The sequence below is a fragment of the Hippoglossus stenolepis genome, chromosome 22 (genome assembly GCF_022539355.2).
Source record: "Hippoglossus stenolepis isolate QCI-W04-F060 chromosome 22, HSTE1.2, whole genome shotgun sequence".
Taxonomy (NCBI): Eukaryota; Metazoa; Chordata; class Actinopteri; order Pleuronectiformes; family Pleuronectidae; genus Hippoglossus; species Hippoglossus stenolepis.
The window spans coordinates 16,810,113-16,833,536 of NC_061504.1; the positions used below are offsets into that span (position 1 = coordinate 16,810,113).

The 23,424-nt window shown below is 47.2% G+C and overlaps 3 protein-coding genes across 4 annotated transcripts; 1 reads left to right on the forward strand and 2 right to left on the reverse strand.

Moving 5' to 3' along the window:
- Positions 1-367: 367 nt before the first annotated feature.
- On the reverse strand, positions 368-10,374 carry itih5 (inter-alpha-trypsin inhibitor heavy chain 5). The gene is made up of 14 exons (XM_035148007.2): positions 10,147-10,374; positions 10,015-10,059; positions 9,210-9,373; positions 8,398-8,499; positions 7,261-7,496; positions 7,003-7,172; positions 6,449-6,565; positions 4,915-5,086; positions 4,425-4,734; positions 2,778-3,460; positions 2,603-2,656; positions 1,647-1,763; positions 1,169-1,546; positions 368-847 (listed from the first exon to the last, which is right to left on the reverse strand). Exons 1-14 carry the CDS (start codon positions 10,255-10,257, stop codon positions 588-590), a joined length of 2,919 nt encoding a protein of 972 aa, XP_035003898.2. The 5' UTR covers positions 10,258-10,374; the 3' UTR covers positions 368-587.
- Positions 9,209-20,116, forward strand: itih2 (inter-alpha-trypsin inhibitor heavy chain 2). 2 transcript variants are annotated; one of them, XM_035148009.2, is made up of 22 exons: positions 9,209-9,344; positions 11,653-11,765; positions 13,051-13,083; positions 13,365-13,403; positions 14,289-14,461; positions 14,549-14,653; positions 14,725-14,887; positions 14,974-15,081; positions 15,253-15,381; positions 15,468-15,584; positions 15,669-15,837; positions 15,974-16,099; positions 16,256-16,437; positions 16,772-16,957; positions 17,129-17,268; positions 17,414-17,586; positions 17,833-17,991; positions 18,077-18,190; positions 18,538-18,736; positions 18,838-19,010; positions 19,116-19,227; positions 19,743-20,116. In XM_035148009.2, the coding sequence occupies exons 2-22, from the start codon at positions 11,670-11,672 to the stop codon at positions 19,888-19,890; spliced, it is 2,844 nt and encodes a 947-aa protein (XP_035003900.2). In that variant the 5' UTR covers positions 9,209-9,344; positions 11,653-11,669; the 3' UTR covers positions 19,891-20,116. The 2 variants fall into 2 exon arrangements, with proteins under 2 accessions (XP_035003900.2, XP_035003901.2); XM_035148010.2 differs by lacking the exon at positions 9,209-9,344 and having other exon boundaries at positions 11,452-11,765; positions 13,054-13,083.
- kin (Kin17 DNA and RNA binding protein) lies at positions 20,022-23,132 on the reverse strand. Its single transcript, XM_035148012.2, has 12 exons — positions 22,909-23,132; positions 22,726-22,820; positions 22,569-22,612; positions 22,017-22,139; positions 21,735-21,919; positions 21,585-21,633; positions 21,340-21,391; positions 21,117-21,246; positions 20,910-21,029; positions 20,726-20,825; positions 20,536-20,636; positions 20,022-20,334 (listed from the first exon to the last, which is right to left on the reverse strand). The coding sequence occupies exons 1-12, from the start codon at positions 23,020-23,022 to the stop codon at positions 20,275-20,277; spliced, it is 1,173 nt and encodes a 390-aa protein (XP_035003903.1). The 5' UTR covers positions 23,023-23,132; the 3' UTR covers positions 20,022-20,274.
- Positions 23,133-23,424: the final 292 nt, after the last annotated feature.

Sequence of the window (23,424 nt, forward strand, 5' to 3'; positions counted from 1 at the left end):
GGGGCGAGGCGGGCGACGACAGACAACCTGAGCGGGTCCTGGTCGGAGCACACCTGTGTGGGCGGGGCCGGCAGCCCTGTGACCTCCAGCTGATGACAGGGAGGACTATGGAGCTGTGTGTGTTGTGTGTGTGTGTGTGTGTTGTGTGTTTTGTGTGTCTGTAAGATGTGCATGGCGTCACTGGCGCTGGGACAAGGGGTTAGTTACGTGGGTCGGCCTCGGTGGTAACCAGATGTGATCTTCAGGCCACTTTTAAGATGTGTTGACGTGCGTATTATGTGTGAGAAGAGGAAAAAAAACACACACATGCACGACCAAACCTTTACTAGTTGTGTGTTTTTATGCTTCACAAAACAACCTGAAAATGTGAGTTTTAAATATTTTATTTACAAGTACAAAATTATTTTTTTTAAATGACACGTGTTGTATTAGAAAAAGTAAAAAAATATATTCAGGAGAGACGACTGTGGGCGAGGAGAAGTGACAAGTGACGTCTTGATGGTTGGAACCTGTTGTTTGGAATCTACGAGATGTGATATACGGTAAAAAGGAGTTAAGTTGAATAATGGCGTTTCACTTCCGTCTCCTCACACGCCGTTGGTCCCGTGGGGCCAGTCCCCCGTGTCGAACATGTGCGGAGCCAAGTAGTCCTCGTACCGTCCGTCTATCAGCTTGGCTGCGTTGTTTCTGGCGAACCAGCAGTCCACGCTCTGCGTCCCGCTGTAGATCCGTCGGCTCTTCTGCACCACGGGCACCGAGCGGCCCTTCACCTTCAGGACCTGAGAGGGTTTCACGTCCCCCTCTGCGGGAAGCTGGGCCAGTCCCACGTCCTCGTACAGGAACTGACCTGGAAGGGGAACATATCAGAGGTTCACGTTATTTTAGAGTTAAACTGTTTACAGTCTTTAAAGGTTAGGCAGCTGTTTTCCGGCTGATTTATAAAGAAATTCGAAAGAAACTTTGGTCACCAAAATGTACCCTTATGATCATCTGCTGGAAGAAATCTTGGCTTTATTGTTTGACTTGGGAAATTAAAGTGTGCAGAGCCTTTTGGCCTTCGTGCATATTGTCTTGCACACAATATGACGACTGACATACGTAGGAAGTGCATCTCAAACTGCATTTAAACAACTCAGAGACCAGATGTGACATTGACGTCGACACTCACCCAGCAGACCGTGGCAGTTGGGGGACAGCCCCTTGCTGTTTCCGATGTAGAACCCCAGATGGTCCCTCTGGTACGGAGCCGGGTTCTTGTACTGATGCAGCAAGATCACGAAGCTGACGTTCCCCCCGACCGTCACGGTCACGTTGGACTTTCCCACGATGGCCACGGACAGCACGCCGCTGTCCACTGCGACGGTGGAGTGGCAGGGCAGAACCATGCGGTCCCGCCCGTCCAGGATGACCTTCTTCGGGGTCACCTCGATGTAAGCGCGTCTGGGACGATCTACCACGATGATGATGGTGCTGAAGTAGGTGCGCTGCTGCTTGTGGCTGCCTGGTGGAGCTGGGGCGCCGATTAGCTTCCCGTTCACTGTCACGCCTGCAGAACGGGAGTGGACCCCCCCCCAAAGTAAAACATAGTTTAGACCTTGAAGTGAAAATACCTCTTTTATGATGCTTTTGATGATTATGAGTCTTACCGGAGTACTTGTGATCAGAGACCAGGCTCAGGACGTGTCCAGGTTCACCGTTGATGTTGAAGCACACGGTCAGTTTGCTGAGCGGGAACTCCACCACGAAGTGAGGGTCGCCATCCGCTGAATGGGAGGAGTCAAAGGGGACGAGAGGGGGAAAGAGACGATGCGTTAGCTGCAGGCAACAGCAAGAGGGTCTGAAGGTGGAGGGAAGGGGAATGTCCCATTCGAGAGCATCACGTTTATTTAATTTGACTTATTTCTGATTGAAACAGTAAAATAAGGGAAGGAATTCATTAGACAGTGAATGAAAGAGATATGAGCTATAGGCAGAAGGCTGGAGCTGGATAGTATGGAGATAAGATGTGGTTGCAGGATATAAGTCAACATGGCCGAGTTGTCAGATGTTCTAAGGACTTCCACCTCGAGTAAAGTTCACTTTATCTTCAGCCGGATTCTCCTCCGGCCTGTGAGAACTAGCTGAGATGAATAGAGCAGCGATGAAGATGATAGAGGAAGAGTAATGACGGGGTCATTAGGCCTCACTAACTGCCTCTGATGGGGTCCCTCTCTTTACTGTATAACACATGCACAAACATCCACTTTTTGTGCCTTTTACCCACAGTGTGTGTGTGTGTGTGTGTGTGTGTCGTCAACACGCACTTGCATGTTTAAAGTGCCACGTAGGGACCTGTGCTGGTATTTCAATTAGACCCTGCATGCTCTTTCCTCTTTCCAGGTCGTGTTCACAAACATCCCTGAACCTCTCGCTGTCGGAAGAGCATCCAAATTAGAGGCTGCCCACACAGAGAGTCTACTGTGTACACACACACCCCCTCTCTTTAAAGTTTTACTGTGGTAAACGCTTCGTATGCTCAAAGTACCTTCACGGTTCAGATGAAACAGGCAGGAGAACATGTAGAAGTGTTTTTACATGCGAGAGAGAGAGAAGGTGGAGTCACCTGATGTTTTGGAGACGGTGATGGATTTCTTGGCCGGTCTCCTCTTGACTTTACCTGCAAGGAAGAGAATATCTATTTAATATATAAGCTATATAAGCTAGTTTTCGAGAAGTTGTAGGTTTCAATCCCTTGTCTTGTTTTCCGACACCCTCTACAATCCCATCTACAACCTCACCAATTGTGTTGCCCGGAGATGAGGTCCGGCTGCCCGGCTTCACGTTGGACGTCTGCGAGTTCCCGTCCTCGATGTCCCTCGGCAGCTCATTGGCAGTGGAGACGGTCTCACCAGACGCTGGCTTGATGGTGGGCGCCGGAGCCATGGTGCCGTCGGCCAGGACCTCGGGTTTCTCCACCACCAGGTTGGTGAGGGGCGTGAGGAAGTGGTAGGTCAGGGAGAGGTTCGTGGCCTGGTGAGTGTGGTCCTCCCGCTCTTTGCTGGTTTGGCTGCGCAGCCGCGACCGCAGCCCCTCCTTGACGCTCAGGAAACCCCAGACACGTTCCACAAAGTCCTCTGCGATGGAACCCAGAGCGACTCCTAATCCATGTGCGCTCCCTGACCCCGGGGCCTTAGCTCCAGCCGCCATTGCTGCCGTCGCTTCTTTCACATGCCTCTCGGTCTCTATTTGTCGGTGCCGCAGCGGCACATCTGTCTCCAGGATGATGGTCCTGTCGTTGTTGCTGGCAGTGACCTGGACGTGAAGGGATTCTGCACTTCGGTTTGTGAGCTTTCCGGCGATGACGATCTCCGAACCGTTGAAGTAGTTGGTGAAGAGACGCTGAGTCACGTACTGCACGGAGTCATCTGTGTAGTTGATCCTTATGTCCGAGAGCAGAGGAGTTCCTATCTCGTCGTAGAACCTGGAAAGAGACGAGCAGCAGATCATTGCACAGATGTTGAAAACTGTCGAACAGCAAGGGAGCAATCAGGGTTATTCTCTAAGGTTGTGTTGAGGTTGATTGAAAAACAATGCAGGAGCTTCATTGATTTAACGAATCCACTGCTACTGGTTTCATCAGTGGACGTTTGAGGGAAGGAAACAAGGTTGTAATTCCAGATTTCATCAGAAGTCGTGTTCATCCAAGCAAACCGCCCTTCGGCCATAAACCCTGTTGTTTTTCTTTAAGCTCCCCCGACCCCACTTCAGAGGAGCGTGACCTGTGCGTGTGCACGAGTCCGTGTTGTCACGCCGCAGTAAACTTCCTCACCTCTCGACCAGCGTGTTTGTTCAAGCAGGACGAGGGTTATTATCTGTGGAGTCTATCTGTTAACTCCATGTACATACTCAGACGCAGGTTTCACAACACACACACACATTCCTGCTCCACTGAACAAACATCTTGTGTGCCCCAGTGCGGAAGAGGGAGAGAAGAGGGCTGTGGGTAAAAGAAAGAAAGAGGGAGGCTGTTGCAGACTGTGGCCGTCACACGGTGGAGTTGATTAAAGTGGTCTGTTGTCAGCACCGGCACATTTGCACAGTTCGTTCCTTCGCAGCTCGATGAGAGATGCAGGTCTCGTGTCAGACGGGGATGAGGGAGGGATTAGCTGAGCTAATTGCTTAATAAGAGGTGGATCCGATTTTCACAAGAGGGAAAGAACTGGACGTGAATTACTTACTTTAAGAAATATTCAGTTCCGTCATCGTATAAGTTAAAAACTCGAGGCTTTGTTATTTATCTGTTATCTGAAGTTTCTAGCATGCGAGTTGTGGGACAAGTGATTTCTGGGTTGTGCAACGCAGACATCTTGCAAGAAATATTTACAGATAGTCAGAAAACAGATGCAGCACTCCCACATTCCCCACCAGAGCAGACGCACTCTCACCCTTTGAGCATGGCGCTGGCGTCGGCATCCTCGTTGATGCGTCTCATCATCCCACAGTTTTCCAGGGCCATGCGCTCCAGCAGCCGATAGTCCACGTCGTTTCCGATCCCAATGGTGAAGATGCAGAACTTGTCCTGCACGGCCGAGCGGGTGTTCCCCAGGATCGCCGTGGACAGGGTCTGACCGACCGTGGGTCGCCCGTCCGTCAGGAAAATGACCAGGGACACGCTGTTGGGGCCGGCGTCGGGGCCTGAGAGGTACTCGCGGAGCAGAGAGGAGCCGGTCTGGATGGCACCGTCGATGTTTGTTCCTGCAGGTCGAGAAGTGTTACTGGAGATTAATACTCGTATGAAAATGTCATGGTTATGGAAATACAGGGAACTTATTGACCTGAGACAAAACTCAGATCAACTCATCAACTGCTGATTATAGATGAACAGAAACACTGATCAGAATGATGGACTCGTGCGATGAAGAGTTGGAGTCTCACCTCCCGTCGGCACCAGCATGTAGATGAACTTCTTGGCGTCTCTGATGTTGAGCGGCGTCACCGGGACGAGACGACTCGGCTGCCAGACTTTGATCCTGTTGGAGAAGCTGATGAAGTTGAAGCTGTCGCCGGGACGCAGGTCCTTCAGGATGGTCAGCAGGGCGTCTTTCGTCTGGGAGGGGGGGGGGAGAGACAAAAATTCATATTTCACCACATAATGGAAACATAGTTTGTCTGTTTTGTTGCCTCTTTTGAGAGATTCAGTTAAAGTCCTCTCGTGCTCTCAAATCAGAATAAAGTATTTAGAACGTCTCAGATCTTTGCTCTGCTCCTGAAACTCGGCTCAAACCGTAACTGAACCGTTTTCTCACCATTAAAAAAAATCAGTTTCCTTTGACAGAATTCTGTATTTTTCCTGCATTAGTTTGATTTCCACGCTGCCGGCCCATCGACACAAAGGCTTCTTCCTGTCGTGCAGTTTCACATTGTCCTCCGTGCAGCCCTGAGCGTGGGTGTGATATATAATTTGGCGCTGGGGGTTTACAGATGCCTGTACGAGCTGTGTACAGCAGAGGTCAGGACCACAGGCTGAAGCCTTCTATTGTGAAGCCGCATCAAAACACACATGTTGTTCTGTTCCTGCGGCCCGATGGGTGGTGGGGGACGGATCAGCGGGTCGAGGGTGCCGTTGTCTCCAAAGTTCCATTACCCCATAGACGCTGACCTTCCTCCCTCACAGCGCGGCCTTGTGCTGGGTGTTTTCCACTTTGTCTTTTATCCACGAAAATCTGTTTTTCAGTTCCTCCCGTCGTTTCTGTTCCTGTGCTCCTCTCTTCTCTCGCGGCAGCTGCAGGGATCAGGCCGAGGGATTAACGTGCTGCTACAGACGGAGGAAAAGGTCTGATAGTGATATTCCAGAGTGGGAGTGAGGAGGTGGGTGGGGGGGGGGGTCAGGTTTCTACACTCATTTGAGATCCTGCTTGGAATCACAGTAAACTGCTGTTGAACAGGAAATAGGAGGGTTTGAAAATTAATCAGATTTCCCCTGAGTCTCCGATTTACTCTGAATTTAAGCAGAATCATCAATTATCATGTGTTAATAATAACTTCATCAAATGATAAATGTGATGAGTCACTCGTGTTCTCCTACAGTTTGTTTTTCTTGCTTTTTCCTTTCTTTTTAAAACCTGTAATCGAGGTTTTGTGAGACCTCTGTGACCTTTGACCCTTCGCCACCAAATTCTAATCAGTGAATGTTTGAGTGTGAAGTGAATGTTTGCACCGAATCTGAAGAGTTGTTGGTGTTGTTCAGAGATCGTGTTCACAAGAATGTTCATATTCCTGCACGTTCATTGTAATAAAATCGTGCACGATGAGAAACTTGTGAAGGATGGAAAATGGATTAAAGCCCAAACTAATCTGCAGGAGACGTTTGACATCAGCTCGCAGGAAATGGACGTAACTGATACGTGATACATTCGCTGTAGCTTTAATTTTAACAGCCGTTCTCTAGATTTCCTCGGAGCTGCTTCACCTGTCTGATCTTCGTCCCCACCATGGAGGCGCTGGTGTCGATCACGAACACCACGTTCTTGGGAACGACCGGCAGGTCCTTGGGAGCGAAGTAGTGGACAAAATGTCCGTTTAAAACCTGGAAGAGACAAGAGAGAGAGAGAGAGAAATATGAGGTGAGGGAAACGCAGCCGGACCGTGAGATCAGATTCAGATTCAGGAGTCGTGCGTGATTGTTGGTTGAAAACTGTTCTGGAGACGGAGAGAGGAGTCTGGCAGCGGAGGGAGGCTGGTGGCAGGAGGCCAGAGAAATGAGTAACAGGTGTGTGTGTGTGTGTGTGTGTGTGTGTGTGTGTGTGTGTGTGTGTGTGTGTGTGTGTGTGTGTGTGTGTGTGTGTGTGTGTGTGTGTGTGTGTGTGTGTGTGTGTGTGTGTGTGTGTGTGTGTGTGTGTGGTAGCTGGATGAGAAGTGTGTGTGCACTTGTATAAAAACATGTTGTTATGCTTCTTCACAGACCAAACTCTGACTCTCATCTGTGTTTATTGTGCACGTTTGTGTGTGTTTTCGGTTTCTCGCCTGAATGTCCCCGATCCCCATGTCTCGCTGGACGTCGTAGCGGATCACAAAGTCTCCCAGGAGGCCGTTGGTGGTGATCTTGGCCTGTTGGACGATGTTGGGGCTGAACGTGATCCTGCAGACGTTCTTTTCGTGCTTGATGGCCGTGGTGGGGGGGGCCTCGGGCTTGGCTGGGGCACAGAGAGAGGAAGTGTGTTTGTGTGTCGTGACCTGGGAGCGGAAATAAACTGTGGCCAGTGCCCTTTGGAAAATAAATACCTGGTGTCTTGCCGTTGCGGAGCGGCAGCACCTCCAGGTCCCTGATCGGGGAGTGGTCGACGATGGTGACGTCCAGGCTGAGGCGGCTGACCAGCTGGAGCGGCCGCAGGCTGGTCACGTGCTCGTACCGTCCCAGGCGGCGCTGCAGAAGCTCCTCGTAGGTGAGCAGGAACACGGCCCGGTTCCTCCCCGGTATGCTGACGGCCATTTTAAACACCTCCACCTCGGGCTCGGAGCTGGAGACGAGAGGGAAGCAGCAGGAAGTGGTCACTTGAGAACACTTGGGTTAGATAAGAAGATTTCAACCTCTCCTGTATAAACAGTGAATATAAAGGCTGGTTGTCACCATGGGGGGGGCTCCCGCTTCCAGTCCGTCTGTAGCATCAAACTAATGCTGGTTTTAAAATCATATTTAAAAATTTAACAATCTACATTAATGGGTTGAACCTGGCTCATAACCCACTTCTAAAGAGCAAAAATAAAGTAAGCAAAAGGGACGTAAATAGAAAGAAAGAATATAATAATACAATCCAAAGAGAGAATGAATATTAAAGTGGGTAAAAAAAAATTGTTTTAAATGTGTTAAAAGAGAATAAAAATAAAGTAAGGGAATTCAAAAAGATAAACTAAGTAGTAAAAAATATAAATAAATGGACAAATAAATAAATGTAATTTGATTGAAAGCCAGACTAATGAGGTAAATCTTTTACCTCATTTATTTCTGTATAATCTTTAAAAATGATGTAGACCTGCCTGGCTTTTGTAATTTTTGTATTTTTTTATTTTTTACAGTGGAGTGAGTGAATCACAAAATTCCTTTTTCACGAAATGTCACTTTTCACATGACGACTGGAAACGTGATGTCACTTCTTCCATAAATCAGATTTATATGACATCTTTGTCTCTGAGGAGCAGTGACGGACACACACACACACACACACACACACACACACACACACACAGGCTCTGTGTCGTCGTTGGAGATGATGTATTATCAATGTGTTTGCAAAATAGGAATATTAGAGGGAGCGAGCGCTGCTGTGTAATTAGGAGGCGACGCCAGTCCACAGGAGTGGCCACACACACACACACACACACACACACACACACACACACACACACACAGGTTTCTCTCACCTTGCGTCACCTGCCTCCTTGTGTTTGGGTTTGCCGTTGTCCTGCTTGACCCTCTTCTCCTTGGGCTTGACCTCGCTCTGGTAGACACGCCCTCCGATGATCCTGGTTCACGGGGGTCAAAGGTCGCGGATTAGGAGATTCAGGACCACCTATTGTCCCAGTTCAACTGGGTTTTCTCTGAACCTGTGGCCAGTAATCCTGCTGGTCCCAGTTTTAACAGGTACGAGTCTTGAATGAGCCACAGTCACTGAGGCTTTTAACAGCAGAATAAAAGTCGTGGTCTTTCTGCTCACATCTCCATAGCAACCAAAACATCATAAATCCATCCAACCAGTAAATAAGTTTGAAATTCTTCCACATCTTTACATTTAAATAAGCTATTTGACATATATGACTCAAACTGACAAGTATGACAATTTCTAAATCTTGCCAAACCTTATTGATAACAATTATTCGTTACATCCCCATGATTGAGGATTATTTTCATGGGCTCCAACTTCAATAGTGATCATTCCCAACCTGTGGGTTTGTCAAAAGTGATAATTCAATGAGTCATGAGCCAAAACCCCTGAGCAGGACTTTCATAAAGTGTTGGATCTTAACTGTGCAGTGAAAACTTGTGTCTCCATCTTTGATCTGTAGGATTTTGTGTTTTTGCAGCAGCTGAAAACTCCTCACAAGTATATTTCTGTAAGATTAAAATAAGGAAGTTCCCAGGTTGCTCTACACTCTTCGCTCTGCTCATCTCATTAATGATCTCTTGCTTCCAGCTGCAGATCCTCTTGGTTCCTTGTGACCTGTGAGACTCTTACATGGTGAAGTTGGAGACATAAGCTCCGGCGGGGATCTGGAAGTGGAAGACGCCCTCGCTGGCGGCGGAGTGCCGGTTGAGCATGGCGCAGTGCACCGCGGTGAAGGCATAGCGGGAGATGATCGTGGTCTTGATGGTGAGTTCCTGGATGTGAGGTTTGGTCTCCTGCAAAAACAAAACGTCCAAACATTGAGCCTGGACCTGCGCCACGGAGGAGGAACCTGGCGCGATTCTACGAGCTGGTTTTTACGCATCTCTGTTGTGCTTATTGTGAAGTGGGTCGTTCGGGAGATGGCTCAACTCGGGGAAGCTGCACTTTCTCTGTTTTCGCAATAATCAAGCAGAGAAGGGATTTTTCCCATGAGTTGTGATCCAGCGCATTACATCTGCACATCTGCGCGCTGGGCGGATCCGTGCGTCACGCCCAAAGTGCGCAAGTTGGGGATGAGAAAACCCACTTCTTAATAAGTTAAAGTAGGTCATGCATTCTGGATCACTAAGGCTTGTGTTTGTCAAACGTTTTCTTAATATCAGGGGGTCAAATCCTCTATAGATCAAACCATAAACTCAGAATAAACTCAGAGTATATCAATATTTACCATCTGTGCCAAACTAGGACAGACATTTGCTTCTTATCCCTTTAAGTAATATCTTAAAATGTCTATGTTTATCTTTGCTCTCCACTAAAATTATATTTTAAAAGTAGAATAAAAGAACTTATGAATTTAGGAATTAAATCGAACCCAAACCTGCACCTGAGCCAAAGGTGCGTAAAACGCTGGAATCTGCTGTAAATCTGACTTTACCTTGGACAGTAAGGTTTTCACCTGTCGAGGGACCCTGCGTGGACTCTGTGGGGGACAAGAAGAGACAAGGTCACACATGAGGAAAATCCCAAAAAGTCCAAACTCCTGCATGAGCCACATAAAACATCTTACAATGTCCAAATCAAAGTCGGCCAAGTCTAAATCCAGTTCCTCCTCCAGCTGTGCCAGTGCACCGGGGATGGCACAGACCAGCAGCGTCCTCAGCAGCAGCGGCAGCAGCATCTCGTCGTCCTGCTCCGTGGAAGCTCAACAGCAGGAATGAGACATGGTCTCCAGTGCGCAGCGTCTCCGGGTCTCCGCGAGCTTCCGGAGCAGAGTGGCCGGCCAGAGGAGCGAGTGACACGGCGTGGGGAGGAGGAGGAGGACGCCCCCCACCCACCGGAGGAGAGAGGATGAGGAGCTCAGGAGGCTCTGAGGAGGCAGGTTGTGCTGCTGCTGCTGCTGCTGCTGCTGCCTGTAGGGGGCGTCGTTGCTTTGTTCTGTTATTACGCGTAAAGGCCAGAAAACAAATACATACACAGTCAGCAATAGGATGTGTATTTTTAATATTATTTAGGATTAAAAGTCAAGTCACTTGAATAATCCCTGTTCCTGTAAAAACACTAAATCAATAATTTCTCTGTATGTTTATTTATGGATTTCTACTTCTTTGTCTTGCTTGTAATAAAAGTAATTTACTGTATTTTTAAAGCAGTAGCAGTCAATTAAAGTTGGTAGTTGGCTGACATGAGCCCAAAAGTAACGTACACGTAAAACATTAGAGTTAGAAAAGCATTTAAACAAATTTATTTCTAGTTTGAAATGTATCTCTACTGCAGATGAGGGCGGTGGATGCAACACACGAGCTGGAGTTTACAGGAGGCACCTGAAGGCAACACGCCACAGCCATAAAGTGTAATGAGCTGCTCTCATAATTAATAATAAACATTTAAATTGATTCCCTCTAACTTATATTATTTGAAACTATACAAGACAAAGCTTTATAAACAAAGGGAAGTAATTAAAACAAAAAAATATCTTAAAAACTCAGTCTTCAGTTAAATGTCCTGTTGTTTCCTTTATTCACACTTTGCATTTACTCTGTTGTTTTCCAGTGACTCTGCATACATCCCATAATGCCTCACCCAGGTGAAGACCTCAGATATTACGCTGACTTTACCGCTCTCTTGTGGCCATGATGCAACATTACACGTTCCTAATTTAACCCTAGAAAATGTCTTTAACATTATTGAAGTTCTTTGTTAGAACCAAATCTGCCCCACGAGGGTCAGACTGTGTTTTTTGAATCTCAGATCCTCGAACTCTGTGTCTGACGTGATTCCTCTTGTTGATCTGTGATCAGATCTTGTCCTATTTGCCCGCCCCCCCCCCAGCAGGTCAAGTTTCAAAGTTTCCTTCCCTGAGTTCCACCAAACACAACAAATATTGACAGGGGCCGGGAGTCGATCAGTTCACTGGATTTCAACCTCCAGCTCGGCAGCGTTTTCCACAAGGCTCCCTGCAGAAGGACTGTGCATCTCCCCCCCCGAGCTGTGTGTGCTTCTACTTCATGTGACTGTGTGTGCGTGTGACTGTGTGTGTGACTGTGTGTGTGTCTGTGTGTGTGTGTGTTTGAAGCCCACAGGCCTGGAAACATGAGGCGTCTGCTGCTGCTGCTCCTGGGGCTGCTGCTGCTCCACCAGGGCCGCTGCTTTGAGTTCGTGATCGATGGAGAATGGGAGGACGAGACAGTGAGTTGGAGAATCACAGGGAACTTTGTGTTTACGGGACAGAACTCAAACGAGCCGCCGACGACGTGTCTGAATGTTTAAATGTTTAAATCACTGAGAAGAGGACGTAACTTTAGTTAATCTCTAAATGTGAGAATTGAGACAAAAGTAAATAGAATTGTTTTTGCAAGAGCAGTTGATTGTGGCTTTTAAAACTCATTTTTCATCATTCACACTTTAAAAATCCCTTTTACTCTGTTTTCTATACTTGAGGGTAAAATCTAAATAATCTGTCATCATGGACGTTATTTTAAAAATCGTATTTATTCTACTTTAACCAAATGCTTTTAATCAATCTAAGTTAAAAGTATAAAATGATTTTCATTGTAGGTGCAAACATAATTCCCTCTCGCTGAGAATAGTGTGCATTAGTTTTCTAAATTCAATCTTTCCATTTGAACGTTAACACTCACTTTTAAATGTTGTACTTTGTTTTTTTCTGTCGTCAAACATTTCATCATGAGTCAATATGTCTCAGTCTGTGAAGTTTGTGCTTTGTTAAGCAAACAACATTCAGACAAACACAAACGCGTCTTATTCACCTTCACCGGTTTGAATATGATTTTCATCATTAGGACGGAAACTTTACATCTTGTGTATTTATTAGGTTTTCTAATGAAATCAAAAAGTCTGAGCCCTTGAGAGTAATTTAAAAATGTGTCTTTGTAAAGCAGGGACACATCTTACAATCTGAAAAGTCTCGCTTAGAACAGAAGGTTTTAGAAATGTGTACAAATATAAAACAATGTAATTTTGGCTTCATCGTTGAATCAGATTTTAATCCTTAATGCACAAACTTTACGTTTATATACATATTAGGTGTTGATATGAAATCAAATGTGTTAATAAGAAATAAAACAACAGAAATGTTCTGTAAATTATAAATAATGTCAAATCCGTCTTTCATCATTAGTACAAATACCTTTTGTGTATTTATTACTTTCTTTTAATTAAATCAAAATATCTGAGCCCTTAAATTAATAAAAAATTTACTTTAGTAAAGTACAGACACATATTTAACATTTCTAAAGTTTAAATTATACATATGTTGTAAAATACATAAGAATAAAACTGTCTCCTGATCTGTTGCTTTAAAACCCAGAACCAGGTCACATGACTGATTCTGGTTTTAATCATTAGCACAAATTGACGTCTGTGGAAAATCGAGTTCTTATTCCAGCACAGTTTATTCCCACTTTGCCAGATTAAATCATCTCGGGGGTTAATTGTGTTTCTCTTCTTCCAGCAGTCAGATGTTCGTCCTCAGGGGAGACACAAGGTGAGTTCACCTCCGAACAGTTTGTCCCAAAAAAAAAAAAAAGACACAACGTGAATTTGCTTTTCGTCACTGATGTCGCAACAGATCAGTGGAAAACATGGACGACACAGAATCCACCAGACGTCTGCATTTTAATTTCACAAGAAGAATTTGTGACATATGATCTCCTCAGGAGGCAGATTGAGACACTTATGATTTCTGTGTGTGTCTGTGTGTGTGTGTCTGTGTGTGTCGCTGTGTGTGTCTGTGTGTGTGTGTGTGTGTGTGTGTGTGTGTTTCAGAGAGCCATCCTGACCAGCGAGGAGCAGGAAGACTTTGAAGTAGGCCTCTCGTCTTGTTGTTGGAGCCTCTTCACTGTGACAGAGTTGAACCTTATCTAGTAATCGATGCGCTGCTGTTTGGACGGACCCCCGTGACTGAAGGGTTATTGACTTTGTTCTCCACTCGTCCTGCTCTCTGCTCGTCTCTCTTTACCCGTCAGAGATCACATCAGTCCTGGGAGGTCGGAGGAATTAGTTTGTGGTTTTATCAGGTTTATAATTCAGGTTTTTCTGCCTTTTTTTTAATATATTTTAAGTTATGACTTAATGTCTATGATTGAACTCATTGTGAACAGAGTCGGACTCTAAAGGACAAAACAACCTCGATTCAGACTTAAAATCTTTAATTTGAAGAAGATCGACTCATGACTGAGGCGACACAACAACAACAACAACAACAACAACAACAACAAAGTGCCACACAAACATAAACACAGAAAATACATTCTGTGCAATTACAAATTTAAGACAGTGGATGAAATATCGAAGCAATAAAACAAACCAACGTCTGGTTACAATTATTTATATAAAAGTATGTGGCTCCGGTATTAGGGCCTCCTCCATGTTAGCAGATGGGACGTGGACCAAACAAAAAAGTCAAAGTTCACGTTAAAACATTTGTTTGTTAGTTCTTATCATGTTGTGATGTCTTCATGTTTCTGATAAGTTTGATTTCATTAAACGATCTCATTTATAAACTCATGTGTGGTCAATTAAAATAATAAATTGTACTGATCATCAATCGGTTTGGAGAGAATAAGAAACAATTAAGAGAAAGACTTTAAAATGTTAAGATAAGTGAAGTGATCAAGTGAAGACCAGGTGAGAAACATGAAGGACGACTCATGAACACTCGTCCATCCTCGTTCTCTCTGTCCCCCCCAGGCCATCCGTGGAGATGACATCACCGTCAAGAGCTACAAGATGGAGAGCCGCATCACGTCGCGCTTCGCCCACACCACCGTCAGGACCTCGGTGGTCAACTCGGCCACCACGGCCCAGAGCATCGGCTTCAACGTCCAGATCCCCAAACGGGCCTTCATCACCAACTTCACCATGTGAGCCCCCCCCCCACAGGTCCACAGAGTCCAGGTAAAACAGAACCAGCAGAATGTGGTTCGAGGTTTAACTCTCTCTCTCTGCAGGAATGTGAACGGGATCATTTTCCTGGGCTCGGTGAAGGAGAAGACAGTCGCCAGGAACCTGTACGCTCAGGCCCGAGCCAGAGGCAAGGCAGCGGGGATCGTCAGGTACTGAACCAGCCTCCTGGAGGAATCACATGCGGAGCTCAGCAGCTTCATGAAGCCTCGTATCTTTTCAGGGCCAATTCCCAGGACATGGAGACCTTCAAGACAGAAGTCCACGTTCCTCCAGGCAGCCACATCGAGTTTGAGCTCCACTACCAGGAGATGATGCAGAGGAAGCTGGGTTTCTACGAGCACTCGCTGTACCTGCAGCCCGGCCGGCTGGTGCCTCAGTTCCAGGTCAGAGTGTGATGATGTATACACTGTGTGTGTCTGTGTGTGTGTCTGTGTGTGTGTGAGATCATCACTGACCCGTCTCTGTGCAGGTGGACGTGTACATCTACGAGCCAAACGGAATTTCCACGGTGGAAACACCAAACATGCTCGGCTCGCAGTTTTCAGACTTCATCAAAGTGACGTCCAGCAAAGACAAGGTGACGCTGGAGATCACGAGCTCAGATTTAAAGTTCTTTCTTGGCTCGTGTCCTTTTCCTTCCTGTTTCGTGGAAATCCGTTCTGTAGCTTTTGTGTAATCCTGCTGAAAATCAAACAGAGACACATAACCTCCTTTTCCTATGTGTGTGTCTGATTCACGTCGTCTTCAGGCTCACGTCGTCTTCAAGCCGAACCTGCAGCAGCAGAGGAAGTGTGAGAACTGCAGCGGCAGTGCCGTCGATGGCGTCTTCACTGTCAAATACGACGTGACCAGAGACAGCAACGCTGGAGAGCTGCAGGTATCACACACTGGAACATCAGGGTCACAGCCACAGACGCTTCTGGAAGTGACTGGAACTCAAAGCGTCCTCTCTCTGTCCTCCAGGTCTCAGACGGCCATTTTGTCCACTTCTTCGCTCCGTCCAACCTGTCCCCCCTCCCCAAAAACATCGTGTTCGTCATTGACGTCAGCGGCTCCATGTGGGGCGTCAAGATGAAGCAGGTAGGTGACGGTTGTTTCCACTTCCTCCTGCTCCTCCTTGCGTCCGTCACCGCTCCTTCGTCATAACAACACCTCCTCTCTCAGACGGTGGAGGCCATGCAGGCCATTCTGGACGACTTGACGATAGACGACCACTTCAGCATCGTTGACTTCAACCACAACGTGCGCTGCTGGAACGAGGAGCTGGTGCAAGGCTCGTCCATTCAGGTCACCGACGCAAAGAAGTACATCCAGAGCATCAAGCCCAACGGAGGTGAGGCGTCATGGGAAGAGAAAAGGGGCAAAAGCTTGAAATCGAATAAAAAGGGTGAAAACATAAGCTCCTCAGTGGAGGGGACGGTGAAGGTCTTGATTTCCTCCGATGACTTTCATTTGACCTTTGACCTCAGGCACCAACATCAACGAGGCCCTGATGAGAGCAGTTCAGATGCTGGTGCGGGCGTCCAACCAGGGGTTGATCGACCCGCGCTCCGTCTCCATGATCATCCTGGTGTCTGACGGGGATCCCACCGTGGGTAAGACGGATCCCAGCCGAGGAAAGATTTCACATTTGTCCTGTGACCTCATCAAGTCTGGCCCTTTTCCTCCGAGTTTAATCCGCTCTCGGGCCTTTAAGATGTAGAATCATTTATTATCTTCCGCTGACCCACTGTTGTTTCCTCTCTCTGCAGGAGAAATCAAACTCAGCACCATCCAGAAGAACGTGAAGCGAGTGATGAGGGAGGAGTTTTCTCTGTTCTCGCTGGGCATCGGCTTCGACGTGGACTACGACTTCCTGGAGCGCATCGCCATGGAGAACAGGGGCATGGCCCAGAGGATCTACGCCAACCACGACGCCGCGGAGCAGCTGCGGGTACGACAGCATCGTTCAGCTTTTTCTTTTCTTTCAAGGACAAAAAATCTTAAACATCTTTGTTTCCATTGTACAGAAGAATCATGTTTTACTTTTTAAAATCAAATATCTACAATAAGAGCAGGTTGAAACCATCTTTTGCTTCATAATTTTGTTTAAAGATTTAGGTCATTTTTCGGTAGAATGCACCAGAGAAAGAAGTTAACTTCAAATGTCCTGATTGACAAAGAACATTTGACTTTGTCTTGAAATCAAATTTAAACCCTTCATGACATTTACTTAGGCTTAGACATGTCACAGACTTTGCTCCTCTTCCTCTCCTCTTCCTCTGCAGGCGTTTTACAGCCAGGTGTCGTCTCCGCTGCTGAGGAGAATCGCCGTCCAGTTCCCGGACGACGCCGTGTCCGACGTCACCCACAACCGCTTCGATAAATACTTCAGCGGCTCGGAGCTGGTGGTGGCTGGGAAGGTGCTGCCGTCCGAGAGCGGCGTTCTGACCAGCTTCACCACGGCCTCAGCTGTGAGTCAAACACACAAACACACATTGGAGTCCTCCTCAATTTCTCTAAGCCCTGACAGATTCCTGTGGCATCGTGGGTACGAGCGATGGTGAAAAAACCTCCATCTCAGAGGAGGAAAACTTTATTTAACGTGAACGCACAATCAGAAGTTGTGGGTTCTCATCCCTCAGGCCCGGCTGGACATCACCCTGCAGACGGAGGCCAACACGGCGGAGCTGGACATGGAGCTGGCCAAGCAGCAGCACTCGTTCACGGGCTTCGCCAGGCAGATGTGGGCCTACATCACCGTCAAGCAGCTGATCGCTGAGAGGTGAGAGACGCGTGAGGTTGATGGGAACAAGAGAAAAGGCCCACAAGTGGAAACGCATTTAGATAAATCAACAAAATCCTGGAGAAATCCCCTGACACTCGGGCGTTTCAGTGTTCAGTAGCTGGAGTGTGTGTGTCTCCTGCAGGTCTCTGGCTCCGACAGCCGCCAAGAAGAGGAAGATCACCCAGCAGATCATGTCTCTGGCCGTGGAGCATCAGTTCGTGACCCCGCTCACTGCTCTGCTGGTGGAGAGCGAGGACGCCAAGGAGCGGCTGCTGGCCGACTCCCCGAGGGACCCCAAGCACGGCTGCTGCTCAGGTGCCCGCATGTAATGTTTCACTGAGGAGGAAGAGAGGGTGAAACCACATGTGTGTGTTTCAACTAGAAATAAGTTTATTCTAAAAGGAAAAGAAACAAGGAATTAAATTAAATGTAAAACTAGAATAAATCTCACCTCCACCGAGGCCCAACGTCAGTTCCCTTAAATCCAAACAAGCCTTATTTTAAAGACATTAGATTTAGTACTTTTACCTCAGTGAAGTATATTAATACTTATTTCGGTAGGAATGACAGGAGCGGGAGGGGCCTCAGCGTCCAATGGTCTCGCTCCGAGGACGATCGTCTACCATCCCCCACCCTGGGTCCAGATGACCACTCCGGCCCCCCCCAGTCAGGCTGAGAAGGGTCCAGAGGAGTGGGCTCTGCCTCAGCAGGTCAACTTAGGTAACACACAGACACACACAGACACACACACACACTGACAGCACACCCACTGGGCAGACTCTGAACTGGTGCGTTTCTCCCCCAGTGGACAACGACCCTCACTTCATCGTCCACCTGCCCACGAGCAACATGGACGTCTGCTTCAACATCGACTCCAAACCCGGTCACATCCTCAACCTGGTGTCCGACGCCGGAGCAGGTACGAGACCCGGGATTCAAACCTCTCCATCGTCTGGAGACACAACAACATCCCAGTGGTTCTCTCTGAGGTTTAGAAAGTGGTGTAAAAGGATAGAGAAGAGAACATGACACATTTTTAAGATATAAAAGGAAATGAACTAATATTAATTATTATAATAGGTTTGTCTCGAACCAATATTTTTCTTCGGTTATTTAAGAGAGTGAAAGTTAAATCTGATATATTTCACTTAATGTGAACTGAATAAAGAACAAATTAAAGTGTCACCTTTTTAAATGCACATATATGTAATGTCACCAACTGTCATCTGACCTCTGACCTCTGCCCCCCCCCCCCTCGTCCTGCAGGCGTGGTGGTGAACGGTCAGTTGATCGGCTCCAAGAAGCTTCACAAAAACCACCTCAGCACGTACTTCGGCACCATCTCCGTCTACTACCAGCCCGACGGGCTCAGTGTGACCGTCAGCCCCGACAGCGTCTCCATGACCGACGGCAGCAACAACCACACGTTCACCTGGGGCGCCACGGCCGAGATCTCCCAGGACGGGTAACCACCGCCGCTTCAGAGACCAACGGCCGCCGCTGCTTCTACGTCTGGATGACCCTGTCTGATGTGTGTGTGTGTGTGTGTGTGTGTGTGTGTTTCAGGGTGAGGATTTCCATCGTGAAGAACTCGCACGTCACCGTCACGATGAACAACAACATCCAGGTGATGGTGTTGCTGCACCGTGTGTGGAAGAAAAACCCCGTCAGCGTGGACTTCCTGGGGATCTACATTCCCCACGCCAACCAGTACTCGCCTCTGGTGCACGGCCTCATCGGTAACGTCTCTCTTCACGACTTGAAGAGTTAACACACGGTTTTATCACAGTCGAATTGACCTCATTGAACTGGATGTGTGTGTGTGTGTGTTTGTGATGTCACAGGTCAGTTCTCCAGAGAGCCTGAAGTGAGCGTGCACGGCGTCCACGAGGGAGTCGACCCTCTGAAGAAGGAGGCCACCATGGAGGTGAAGGGCAACCAGCTGCTCGTCACCAGGTACGACTCACATGACACCGGAATAAGAGGAAAAGTTCACTCCACACAGATAAAAGAACGTGAACGTCAACTCACGTCGAAACAACGTGGACAGTTTCTGACGTAATCACCTGAAGGTTGTGTGTAGAATCTAGTGACATCTAGTGGTGAAGTTGCATTTTGCAGCTGAATATTTCTAATTCTAATCTGAATTTGTCAAATGTCACTTCTCCATCCACAGGCCAAAACAAAACTTGTTAGCCAATAGAGATGATTTAACATTTTTAAATGATTTATGTCAGTCACACCTGATCCTTTTTCTTGGCTCTTCTCTATCATGGAAATATTATAAAGTGGATTCAGTGTTTTGTTTAAACTCATTTTGTCTACACCATGTTTTTAAACACATTCCAATGAACACACAAGTGGGAACGATGACTTCACAACCCAGGGACACGGTTATTACATGTTTGAAATCTGACGTACATGCGTGTGGTGTGTGTGTCTCCTTGTGTGTGTCTGTGTGTGTGTATCAGGGGCTGGCAGAAGGACTACAGGCGTGATAAGCGACGCGGCTCTAACGTTTACTGCTGGTTCATCCACAACAGCGGGAAGGGCTTCATCGACGGCCACTACACCGACTACATCGTCCCAAACCTCGACAGCTTCCTTCCGACGCTCTGAGCTCACGAGACGCAGAAACTTTTCTCCACCGTTGTTGACATGTGCAACTAATTTGTTTTTTCTTCGAGAGTAATTTCATCCATTTCTTCACAGATTGAGGTTCAAATAAATAAAAAAAAACAACACAGAAGTCACTTAGGTTGAATTTATTTGGACAAAATTTACATCTGCAATGTTAAAGACAACTTGAATATCAATCCAAAAATAAAAAACAAAACAAATTGAACTCATTGCTCTTTGTTTTTCTCTCACGTCTCCCTTGAAAAGCATTGTGGGATATGTACATGTACAGGTGAATTGTGGGTAAGTAACTCTGACACAGTAGAGTCCCTCAGCTAAATGGGTTCCTGAGGTTTGGTTCTTTTAATGGGAGGTTTTTCTGGATCAGGCCAGTTTGGAGAAATCCTCATAAGCGACTTCCACGGTCTTTCCTTTCTGGTGACCCTGCGGAGGAGAAGACACAAAACAGGACCTGCCGTCACGTTTCATTTCATTTTAACTCCTACGTACAATCTTCTGAACAAGTAGAATAATAAAGAGCATCGTCCTTCTGTGTGTGAGGTTTCTGTGCGTGAGGAAAGTGAGCACGTGGTGTGAAAAGACCTGAACACGTGTGTCAGATCCATGAAGCCTGGAGACACTCACCGAGTCGAGCGTGAGCGTGGCGCAGAACTTCTTCTCGTCGATGCCCTCCAGCACAGCCTCGGTGTCTCTGTACGAACCGTTCAGGATCAGAACCCGTTTACCTGCGGGGAGACGTGACAACGCAGCTGAGGCACACGTCCAGTTTGACGTTTATTTTTACGAATCCGTGCGGCGTTAACCGGCGGCTCACCTGGTGCAGGTATCACCGTCTCCACGTGGGCCTGGTCCAGCTTCAGCTTGTCCCCGGAGTCGATCAGTTTAACCACGGCTGCGTATTTGCCTCGCACCTCCTGCGGCGACAGGATCCACGGAGATCAGCATCAATCACGTGTGAAAACATTCCGTCACTCACAAAGAAAAGGCAGCGGCGTTACCATGATGACGGCCTTCTTCTTGTGGTACTTCTCTCCGAGCCTCTTGGTGACGACTTTGACCACGATGCTGGGCTGCAGCCAGTAATCCGTCCTGACCGACTGCTTCTTCTTCTCCTCCATCTGCACAATAACACAATCTCATTAAACTAAAAAGGTCTAATTAGGAAACTTAAAACTATGAAGACAAAACAAAACCGTCTCCTCCACCTCCATGATCTCCTCCAGAGCAGACTTCTTCTTCTTCTTCTCCGCTTTGGAGTCGGAACTGGACGGCACGTCTTTCCTCTTGGTCGAGGACGACGCTGCGGCTTTGAGAGCAGTGGCCCCGAAGACAGAACTGCACAGACACACAACAACACAATTTAACACAATATATATATCCAATAATTTCCCTTTGAATTAATAACATGGTGCACAGAGGCGTCTGTACCTGGGTTTTGAAGGACCAGCTACAGAGGACGAGGCTCCGAGGTTGAAAGCAACTGCAGGAGAAAAACACGAGTGGAAAGTGTTAAATATTAATTTTAGGTTTGGAAACAACTGAGGTTTATTTTAACCAAAGATTTTTCCAGAATCATGAAAATCTCGGATCTTAAATACAGTTTATTTGGCTCTCGTTCTTAAACTTGTTTGTATTTGTATCCTGTTTTTGAAGAATAAACATCAGATCCAAACCTTTCTCTTCTTCACTCTCTCGTTTCAGTTCTGTGAAAACTGGATTTTCCTACAGGATAAAAAAATTATGCATTTTAATCTTTAAACACCGAGTCTCTGTCGCTCGTCATTCAGCTGAACACGTGAGACTCCTGCGAGGTCGAGACCCACCTCCGGCTCCTTGTCGCCGAGGCCCCTGCGGACCTGCTCCTCGATGAACCGGGCGCTGCGCTCCTCGTCGTCCAGCTCCTGCTTCTTCTTCCTCGCCTGCTCCTCCTGGCGCCGGATGGTCTCCGGGTCGCGGTCGATGTACTGGACGTACCAGCCTTTGGGCGTCTCGTCCACTTTACACAGGCCTGAGAATCACGTGTGACAGGTTATTGTTTGTGCAGGATGAACTGGAGCTGAACAGATGTCACCAGGCTGCCGCGGGGTTCCTCCGGGCGTCCTCACCTTCTCTGCCGACCCACTTGGTGAAGTCGGTGAGCGTCTCCCACTGCGTGGAGTTCATGTGCACGTGCTCCCGGTCGCTGATGTACTCGTTGTACACGATGTTGTTGTGCACTCGCTTGGTTCCTGCAGGTTCAACGCACACTGGGTCAGTTGTGTTCAAGGACGGGAGGGAAAAAATCACCTCTGACACAAAACACTCTGGACTCTCTGCTGTGGGACTTGTTACCAAAAACTCTGTTTATACATATTATGTGTATTCTCCGTCATCTTTATATGTTCTATAGTGTTGTTCTTATATTATTGTATCTTAGTGTGATTCTGTGCTGCTGTAAAACAGGAACTTAACTCAATAAAGTACTTCTATCCATTCACCTGTCTGTCTTCTATCCTTCTATCTATCTATCATATATCTATTTATCTATCTATCTACTCACCTGTCTGTCTTCTATCCATCTATCTATCTATCATATATCTATCTACAGTATCTATCTATCTCTCCATCCACGTACAGCTGTGGTGTGGAGACCAACATCTGGATGCGTGTGGACTCACCGAACCTCCTGCTGAGCAGCTCCAGGAAGCCTCTCTTGAACTCGCTGGAGGAAAGAGGAGGAGGAGAAACGCGATGAATTATGAATTATGAATTATGAATTGAAATCATCCATCAGCTGAAAGTTTGTCATTTCACTTGATGTTTCGATCCACTCACTCGGAGAAGAAGTCCATGAACTTGTTGGGATCCTCGGAGGCGAGCAGCAGCTGCCTCTGGTGGGACTCCGCCATGCAGTGACACTTGAAGCCATTCTGTCCACAGGGAGTCAGAGAGTTACACACAAACAACAACAACACAAACAACAACAGGAAGTGAGGAAGACAACAAAGACCTCCTGACCTCGTCCCTGCACTGCTTCTGACACATCTGACAGTACCAGCGCAGCTTCTGGAGCCCTTTGGACTTGATCCGGTTCCCGATCGCCTTCGGGGACAGAAAATCCGCTTTTCCCATCGCGACCACCGACACGGAGCCGAACAACCGACCGAGAGAAGCGAGGCGGCACGAGAGGAAGCTCCGGAGGAACCTCGGTGCACGCGCTTCCGGGGTCTGTGGGGGAGATCTCGCGAGAACACACGATGCTGCGTTCACGGGCTCCTCGTAGACTGCGTGTAATCCGGATTACGTGACTTTATAAATTCGATGCAAATCCTTTCTTAAACCGGTTTGTGATTCTTCAAAATAACCCCTAAAAAAAGTTAATTACACTTAAAGGCGAATCACGTGACACATACCAGCCGTTAATGACGAGTCTATTGCAAAAGTTATTAAAATCACATTAAATAAAAATGCTAAAATGTGCAAATAGGTTTTTAAAAAAAATACACCGGTCAAATAATAGTAAAATAAATAAAT

Bases quoted from the DNA above. Each gene is read 5' to 3' on its own strand.
- itih5 (XM_035148007.2), bottom strand. From the start codon at position 10,257: ATGCTGCTGCCGCTGCTGCTGAGGACGCTGCTGGTCTGTGCCATCCCC. The intron at 5,087-6,448 runs GTGAAGCAGCTC...CCCCCCTCCCAG, and splicing joins TGGGGACGAAGATCAGACAG to ACGAAAGACGCCCTGCTGAC. The intron at 1,547-1,646 runs GTAAGACTCATA...CCCGTTCTGCAG, and splicing joins CTCTGATCACAAGTACTCCG to GCGTGACAGTGAACGGGAAG.
- itih2 (XM_035148009.2), top strand. From the start codon at position 11,670: ATGAGGCGTCTGCTGCTGCTGCTCCTGGGGCTGCTGCTGCTCCACCAG. The intron at 11,766-13,050 runs GTGAGTTGGAGA...CTCTTCTTCCAG, and splicing joins GAGAATGGGAGGACGAGACA to CAGTCAGATGTTCGTCCTCA. The intron at 14,654-14,724 runs GTACTGAACCAG...GTATCTTTTCAG, and splicing joins AAGGCAGCGGGGATCGTCAG to GGCCAATTCCCAGGACATGG.
- kin (XM_035148012.2), bottom strand. From the start codon at position 23,022: ATGGGAAAAGCGGATTTTCTGTCCCCGAAGGCGATCGGGAACCGGATC. The intron at 21,247-21,339 runs GTACAGACGCCT...GTGTCTGTGCAG, and splicing joins GCTGGTCCTTCAAAACCCAG to TTCTGTCTTCGGGGCCACTG. The intron at 21,030-21,116 runs GTGGAGGAGACG...GTTATTGTGCAG, and splicing joins CTCTGGAGGAGATCATGGAG to ATGGAGGAGAAGAAGAAGCA.